Here is a 9,773-nt window from a genome sequence, read left to right as displayed (position 1 = left end):
ATTTTATTTTTGTTAATATATTTATTATGTACATAAGTATATAGGCCATTATTTTATATACTAGTAATATGTGATAATTGTACATAAAGTTGCGTTTCAGTGGTAGCCTTTTTCTATAGTCTACAAATCATAATTATATTATTTATCATGAAAAAAAAATTATGGAATATGATCAAAAAACGAAAATGTGTTGAGAAGTTAATGTTACATTCTATGTTAAATTTATCTTATATATTTAAAATAGACATGACTTTAAGTTATTATATTACGAGTATTAGCAATGTGAATTATAGGAAATTACTAACAAATTCAGGATTTCTTGAGTTTGAAATTCAAAAGTGGAGATGGGAGAAAGTTAATAAATAAAAGATTTTGTAAAATGTGTAACAATGATTATGTAGAAGATAAATTTGATTTTATTTTGGAATGCAATTTTTAATGTTTATTTAAGAACTACATACATCCCACAATTGTATTATTTATACCCAACCATTGATAAGATTTGCTTATTATTTTCGAATTTAGGAAAACATATGTACTTTTTGTTTGAAAGGAGAAGTAATTACGTTAATCATGGAGGAGTAAAATATATTCCTCAATGCTTTTAAGCCAATCAATATGTTTATTATATTTATTTATTTTGCATTTGGGCCAAATGCCTATATACGTAAACACATTTCATGTGGAGCTGAAAGAAAGTTCAATAGTTTGTAAAATAATCTTAACGTTTTTATTCTTTAAAGTATATAATCATCACTTAAATTTCATATCTTGGGATAATCTTTTAGAATATGAATACATACAGTCAAAACAGTATAAGGAAATTTGTTTAACTTCTTCATTTTAACGAGTAATTAAACGGTGTCAATTGAAATATATTTTGTGGTGTAATAAATAGATAAATTCAGAACTGTTTTGCGATAGTGCAGTAATTATCCATAAAGTTTTAACGTTAAAGAAGAGGAATGATGAAAATCTCCTAAACTGGAATTCGCACCCTAAGCCATCTGGCGTCTATATGAACATTATAGCATCAATATTTTTTTTATTTAATGTGTATTTTTGTTGGAATTAAGTCTTGAACTTCCATTCTTCGGTGGTAATACTATAGTACGCATTTGATGTGTTTATGAAATGTAGTAAATAAATAAGTTATTATCATCATCCTTGTTTTATTGTCCTTTCTGTAATTCCTAATGTTTTATTCAATAAATGGCGCGTAATTCGAATTTCCGTTGTCGACGGCTCCCCGTCCTCTTGCGTAAAGTAGGCACTTTACGCAACAGGACGGGTGGACGGCGGTTTTGTGCTCATCAGAGCGTGAAGACCACAGTAAACAATAGGGCGCTTAACCAGAATTCCGTTGTCGACGGCTTCCCGTCCTCTTGCGAATGTCCCAAAACGCACGTGTTTGTACGTGAGTTTACGCTATCGTTTTGTGGGACCTTAGTAACAATATCCAAGGGCGGGGCTTAGTTTTCAATTGTTTACAGGAGAATTTAGTTATTCATGGATCATGAATTTAATGTAGGCCTATGCGTCCAGCGATGGCTACAGAAATTTGCCGACATTGGAGGATATGAGGGTCCGAACCAGGGCCCGACTGGAACGGCTTCTGTCAGTCTCCAAGAATAAAAATCATTGGCAGGACTCACGCAGCAAATTATTATGGATAGTATAGCCTAAAATTGTATATTTAGACCATCAATAGGGATTGGCAATCAAAATAACGTTATTTGGTAGCTGCCGGCAGGAGGGAGGGGTTGCGTGGCAATTCCTCCCTGACCCCATGATGGCGCCACCACTGTTATGATCAGGCATCTTTAAAACTCTAGCTTGTAGTAATATATTATATTATCATTGATTTTTCGCCAGCCTCAATGAATAGTATATCACTTGCACATACTTAGTACGATGCTGGTACCATACCGTACTACAGTAATAACCATAGTAATAATAATATATAATAATAAAAATGATAATTATCAATAATTATAATAAGAAAGACAATGACAATGACAAAAATAGGGCCGGCCTATTGATAATGATATTGATGCCGATAACAATGATAAAGACAACGATTGTATCATCTTCTTATTTTATATACATGTTGTTTACGTTTAATATAGGCCTACATGCAGATCAACCCATTAATATATGCTGTAATAATAATCATGTAGTAATTGATAACGAGATAATGATTTGTAATAATTATATAATAATCATAATAATAATAATAATAATAATTATTATTATTATTATTATTATTATACAAATAATAATACAAATAATATGTTTATTTGTTTTTTTAACATCATTGTTATTTTTAGAAAAATACAAGAAATATTATACGTAAATTATACATAATTATACATAAATATTTCTTTTAGCTAAGCGATAACCAATCTGGTAATTGTAGTAAGCGATCGCATGAGAGTATCTTTGCTACTGACTGAACATGTGTGCTAATTTGCTACATAACACGATTGAGATAATTTTATGATAAATCTAAAATCTTTTTATTACGTCGGTATGGAAAAGATAGCAGAGTATGTTCTTAATATTTGTACATGGACAAAGTTCAATCAGATAATGACCTGGTGGTATTGTAACTCCACCCAATTAATACACTTATAACCACACCAGCGATGATAACAATAAAGTGTGACCTCTGTTATTGTAGACACATACGAACTTCAGAAAATGGCTCCTGAGGCGCATAATTTTCTTGTTTCATACTAACCTAAGTCTAAAGACGTTTCTATGCACGAAAGTAGAGGATAGACAGTCTCACTATGGCGTCGTCGCAACTTGTAACACTGGATATAATTGTTATTACAATATATTTTGTTTTCGTCATCGCAGTAGGTCTAGGTGTAAGTACTGCATGTTATTTATTTATTTATTTATTTATTTATTTATTTATTTATTTATTTATTTATTTATTTATTTATTTATTTATTTATTTATTTATTTATTTATTTATTTATTTATTTATTTATTTATTTATTTATTTATTTATTTATTTATTTATTTATTTATTTATTTATTTATTTATTTATTTATTTATTTATTTATTTATTTATTTATTTATTTATTTATTTATTTATTTATTTATTTATTTATTTATTTATTTATTTATTTATTTATTTATTTATTTATTTATTTATTTATTTATTTATTTATTTATTTATTTATTTATTTATTTATTTATTTATTTATTTATTTATTTATTTATTTATTTATTTATTTATTTATTTATTTATTTATTTATTTATTTATTTATTTATTTATTTATTTATTTATTTATTTATTTATTTATTTATTTATTTATTTATTTATTTATTTATTTATTTATTTATTTATTTATTTATTTATTTATTTATTTATTTATTTATTTATTTATTTATTTATTTATTTATTTATTTATTTATTTATTTATTTATTTATTTATTTATTTATTTATTTATTTATTTATTTATTTATTTATTTATTTATTTATTTATTTATTTATTTATTTATTTATTTATTTATTTATTTATTTATTTATTTATTTATTTATTTATTTATTTATTTATTTATTTATTTATTTATTTATTTATTTATTTATTTATTTATTTATTTATTTATTTATTTATTTATTTATTTATTTATTTATTTATTTATTTATTTATTTATTTATTTATTTATTTATTTATTTATTTATTTATTTATTTATTTATTTATTTATTTATTTATTTATTTATTTATTTATTTATTTATTTATTTATTTATTTATTTATTTATTTATTTATTTATTTATTTATTTATTTATTTATTTATTTATTTATTTATTTATTTATCCTATTTATTTATTTATTTATTTATTTATCCTATTTATTTATCCTATTTAATATCTTTATATGTTTTATCTAGGTTGGAGCATCCTTGTTTGCCAGTAATATTGGGAGTGAGCACTTTGTTGGACTCGCTGGATCAGGGGCTGCTGCTGGTTTAGGGGTCGCTGCGTTTGAAATAAACGTAAGAGATAGTTCGTTGTAGCCTCTTTTATGTTTAGGCCTAATCTAATAATTTTTCAGTAAAAAAAAAAGGAGGCCTGAAGAAAATGGACTATTTCCTAGGTGCAAGAAGATGAATTTCACCAAAATTGGTTACTTTTTTTTTTAGTGAAAAATCATTCCTAAAAGAAGGATTGTATTCTTAATAGTAAAAACACTGGTAAATTTCACTCTAGGTAGAGTGAAACTTTATTCTTTTTCACTCTTTTTTATTTCACTCTATTAATGTAAGCTTTATAGGCACTCTTTTACTTGTTTTCCCACTCGTTGTCATTTAGAGAACAGCTTGTGTATTAAACTCTGTCTGTAAGCCAAATTTTAGAAATGCTTGAACTTGAACACAGACTCTAGAACATGAAGCTAAAATTGAAAAAAATATATAAAATATAAATTAGCTTGTATTGGAGTACCGTACTCCCTGTTTCTCCTTTACATTTGCTTACTTTGTATATTTAAGTTAATAAATTTCAATTGGATTTTTGAGCTAAAAAGTTAAAATGATAATAATAATAATACCATATGCCTACCAATATAGTTTTGCAAAGTTTTTTTTTTTTACTTTTGCAAATCTGCGAAAGCGTAATTGTTTCCATCTGCATCTTATTGAAAGATGATAAATGATCATTTGAATTTAGCAAATCGATGTTTTTAGTCAGTTCTATAGGTTTTGCTGTAAATATGTCTACGTTGTTAACATACCGCAATAGCAGCACATATAAGTCAATGAAACATTAATATAAGCAAGCATACTCAACACTAGTCACTAAGCACACGTTCGGTAGTCTAGAGGATGGAAATAGGCTAGTTATCTGGAGGTCTTGGGTTCGATTCCACCCGAATCACTTGCGATTTTTTCACAAGTATTTGGAAACGTACTGAGTTTGGTACGATTACACGTCATGTAGGCCAAACATCACTCCTAATACTTTTTGACGCAAACTCAAATCGAAAAAGCTTTTATTTTTCTCACTTAATTTATGGTTTGAAGGGATATAGAAATTCCTCTCGTTCACGGAAATCTTCTCGTAGGCCTATTTGTTAACAAAATTACATTCGATAAGCCTTACCATGTTTGCGAAAGCATTCGTGAGTACAACATAACGGAACACGAAGATAATCTTGTTTATTTGTGATTTCAATTAGTGCACTTTATTATCATCATACCAATAGGTGTGCAAATATACTAAAAATACGTCTGGGTAATGAGAAAAAAAGGCAAACATACAGTGCGACTTTTTAAGTTACCATAAATGCGGAAGGAGAACAACCTACATAGCAGTACTACTGCATTATGTTGTATTGGCTAAAAAAACTTGTATAGTACACAGTACACAATAAAAACTAAGTTTTGAAGCGTCCGGTATAAAGTGAAGTAAAAGTTAACGTAAATATCAACATTAATGCACAGATACTGCATAAGCCTAATATTGGATTGAGTGGTTATACTAATATACAATAAAACATAGGCCTGTCACAAAATAGATAAATTGAATAAATAATAATTTTAGGTGTCAACCTATACACCTTATTCCAAAAAAATATTTCATTTAGGAGCTGTAGGAACTGCCGAAACTTTCTTTGTACAGTAATAATAATTAATGTTAATATATGTCGAAGTGCTCCGCCTTCAGTACGTAGGCCTATATATTTATGAATTTATATTTTCTCGTATCTTTCTCCAGGCGCTGTTTTTCTGTCAGCTGCTAGGATGGGTATTCCTACCTGTGTATATGGCAGGCGGGGTGTACACCATGCCTGACTACCTCCAGAAGCGTTTCGGCAGACAGCGATTGCGAATGTACATCGCCTTCCTCTCGCTCCTCCTCTACATCTTCACAAAAATCTCGGTAAGATCCCGTATTAGGCTACAGCGATCGAGTGAGTTGTAATAAACATACTGTAACAAATCTGCCATTTGTGTTTTTGTTTAATGTGTAAGCTTTGCGGAACAGAGTTAACATTAGACTCATTAAACACTACAGCGTATTTTTGTAGCTACTAGGCCTATATATGGTGAACACACTCACTCTATGTGCAAAATCAAAGAGAATGTTAATTTATTTTTATCTGAAACAGGACAAATAGGGAGAAACTTTGTACATTGAGGCGAGTCGAGTGGCCGAGCGGTAAGGCAGGGGTGCCGCTAGCTACAGCCTAATCGGCGCTGGTTCCAGCAGCTCCTCGCCCATGGTTCGGTCGGTTGGTAGAACCAAGTTTTCTCGGATAAGGACTTAAAATGGAGGTTTAGTGTATACATCTGGCTCGTGTGCACTTTAAAGAACCCATTGCATCTTTCGGAAGAGTAGAGGGTTCCCCGATGTTATGGTTCATTCCAGCCCCTGTCGTTGTGGAATGATGTGAGCATCATGTATCTACCATGAAGCGCCTATTTACGGCTGCTAGGTAGTCACGGACCACGCCCATACGCAATTCAGCACAATGACGCTGCAAGATAGGTTATTCTCCTACCCTTTACATGCAGTTCTGTCACTGACTACCTCTGAAATAGACGTTTTTTTCTTTATATTTTGGGTGGCAATACCTTCACTTTTAAATCTACTTATTGCACTTGTTCTGTATATTATTTTGTTACATAAAGTAATTATGGTTATGTAGGGAATTGATCCGTTATTTCGTTCTATCTTTAAAAGGATACCGTAAAACTTCGAATTGAAGCCGAATGGGCTTTAATCTACAGATGAAGCCCATCTTAAATTGAAGCCCCCTGTTCAGTTAGCCTCGGAAAGAAGCCCATGGGATTCTTTTCAAAATAGCATAGGCTTCTTTTCGAAATAGTACAGTACATCCTGTACATGAATTTCAAAAAACAAAATAAATTGAAAACAATCTTGGTTTATAAACAGTAGTTTTGGTGAATTAGAGTAATGCCAATTATATACTACTCCATGATACAGATTGATGTAACAGTGACCTTAGTTGTTTTATAGTACAAATTCACAAAATTTACATCATTCATTTTGAAAAGAAGCCCCCTCTTTATTTTGCAAAAGTAGCCTCGAAAAGAAGCCCATCTAAAGTTTAAAAAAAAGCCCTGGGCTTCAATTCGAGGTTTTACGGTATTCCAATGCAGAGTTTTAACTGGTGGTCATGCCTTAAAGTTAGTTTTTAAACTTAATGGTTTTATTTACAACCTTTTTAAATTGATTTACTTTTACACTGTGTACTATTGAATAGTATTCTTTGTTATTGCTGTGGGCTCATCTAAGTTCAACATGATATTTTATGTCTTTTGTTTAAGGGAAAAAAAGCAAAAAAAAAAACAATGTGGCCTATTATAGTGAATATAAAAACGCCTTGGCAAACATGAGTATGTTATTAACAGAAAGGTCCATGTTAAATGCAATGTTCATCATTACAATCGAAAGGTCAATGATCATGTAAATTAGATCTTTCGATTTTTCATGTTAATATGCATACGTATTGAAACTAGTAATTAATCCTGATTGACTGTTGTGGTCTGTAACTTTGTTTCTATTCTGAACAAATAAAAATTACGATCACCAATGAGGGCGGTATACCATGTAACACAATGCATACTGACCCTCTGACGTGTACTCTCTGCAGGTGGACTTGTACTCTGGCGGTATATTCATCCAACAAGCTTTACATTGGGACCTCTATCCTTCTATTTTGACTTTGCTTGGAATAACAGCCTTGTATACGATCACTGGTGAGACAAAAACAAAATTGAACGTTGTTTAATGTAAGGTCGCTTTAGATATAGAAGTATTTGCAGTCCTGTGCAATTTGAAGTCAGATATTTATATAGTTGTTTATACAAAAATTGTGTTGCATGCAAATCCTTTTATTAGACAAATAAAATGTCCTCTTGGTGTGACCATAATCGATGTTGTTAACAGAATGAACCTTTCCGCTAAGCCTTGCCCCTTAGGTATAGTTGTTTCACATAACACAAAATGAACGCCTGTAAACAGGTGTGTTTGTGGGACATGCGCGTATTTGTGACCGATTGGTCAATTGTAAAGTTTAATTGATACTCTGGGAGGGTCTATTGGATGTGCTCAGCGCATAAGATACCAAATTGTGACGTTGTAGAATGTCCATTTTTGACAAATAATCATATTAATAGCAGGTGTACATCTCTTTTTTTCATTTCTTATTACAGGTGGATTGGCTGCCGTTATCTACACTGACACACTCCAGGCGTTCGTCATGGTAATAGGCGCTTGTATATTATCAATACTTAGTAAGTAAATAAATTGAGCTGTTGGTGGAACAATACATAAATTTCACGGGTATAAATCTTTAAACTTGTTGGGTTTTTGTTAAGAGTCATTTAGTCGTCATTTAATTAACTTCTGATAGTTGTGTGGTAAATTCAGAACTTTCCTCTTTGTAAGTCAATAATCAGGTTGCCAAAGCGACAATTCAAATCCTTTGAATGTTTAATTTTTTTTATTTTCTTTTTGTATGATAATTATATTATATCTTGGTCGAAAATGTAATTAATCAAATCAAATCAAATTAAATCAAAACGTGTAATCCACCCGCCTTATTTAACACGTTTTCAATTGAGGTGGTGGATGAGGATTATCAGTACTAAATTAAGTTTTAAAAGATCGATATTTAAGCTATACCGTACAATATTAACTTTATTGATACTTTTACCTACCTACAGGCTTTAAAGAAATAGGCGGATATAAAAACTTCGAATTGCGTTACATGCAAGCGTATCCGAACGAAACTTTATATAATGACGACCCGTGTGGATTTCCGAAAGATGATTCGTTTAACATGGTACGTGACGCTAGGGGATCCGATATACCATGGCCAGGATTTCTTTTCGGCCAATCAGCAGCATCCATTTGGTATTGGGCTACAGATCAAGTAAGTAAATTTCTAGCAAAGGGACCGAATTCTGAATTTTATTATTTTTATGTTTATTAAAATCATAAGAAATATTCATTATAATAAATACAATTTTGGTATTTATATTGACAATTATGACATGTAATAATTATTGAAATATAGTAAAGTATAACTATCAACATTAATTATAACTATATAGGCCTATACCGTATAGTTTAAAAACTATGTACTATAATAAAATAATCTAAAAAATTACATTTAATCATACATAGATATCAATCTACATATAATTATCAATTTCACCTTTACTTTAATTTGTCTAATACATCCAAGGTCATAGTTCAGAGGACACTGGCGTCAAAGAATCTATCACATGGACAGGGAGGTACCCTATTGGCTGGCTTCTTGAAAGTCCTGCCGCTATTCATCATCGTGATGCCGGGTATGATCAGCAGAATATTGTTTCCAGGTAGGAGATTTAATTTAAATCAATTATCGAAGAGATAAATCACACACACATACAAACAAGCAAATATACCCCACACACCGCAGCAGTACAGCCTATCAATGAAAAGTTCCTAATTATTGTTATAAAAAGTTCCCCTGGCGGGAATCGAACCTGCGATCTCTGGCCGTCAATGCGAGTGTCATACCACTAGACCACAAATACGCCACGTCAGGTTATATACTTACTGAAGATGACTATGTGATACAGCAGAAACATGTTTGTATTAAATCTTGGTTTATTGCCTTTAAATTTGTGTTGTTTATTATATCATGTCTATCTATTATGTCCTTTATTCGAACACTGTATTTACCTTTCTTTGATGATTTATATATAATTTAACAGTGTTAACGGCTATC

General features: G+C 30.2%; 1 protein-coding gene across 1 annotated transcript in view; it reads left to right on the top strand.

Annotated features, from left to right (window-relative positions):
- Nucleotides 1-2,652: 2,652 nt before the first annotated feature.
- LOC117121815 (sodium/myo-inositol cotransporter-like) overlaps nt 2,653-9,773 on the top strand; it is a 14,347-nt gene continuing 7,226 nt past the window's right edge. The window contains 7 exon segments of the mRNA XM_033267127.1: nt 2,653-2,876; nt 3,901-4,020; nt 5,741-5,905; nt 7,644-7,749; nt 8,206-8,286; nt 8,719-8,927; nt 9,243-9,378. Coding sequence (XP_033123018.1) covers nt 2,796-2,876; nt 3,901-4,020; nt 5,741-5,905; nt 7,644-7,749; nt 8,206-8,286; nt 8,719-8,927; nt 9,243-9,378 — 898 coding nt within the window. The 5' untranslated portion in view covers nt 2,653-2,795.

Source organism: Anneissia japonica, unplaced genomic scaffold (genome assembly GCF_011630105.1).
Source record: "Anneissia japonica isolate Jap-2015-1 unplaced genomic scaffold, ASM1163010v1 scaffold1208_len1460985_cov181, whole genome shotgun sequence".
Classification (NCBI taxonomy): Eukaryota; Metazoa; Echinodermata; class Crinoidea; order Comatulida; family Comatulidae; genus Anneissia; species Anneissia japonica.
Note: the sequence above shows the minus strand (reverse complement) of the source record. Positions and strands in the feature narration are given on the sequence as shown.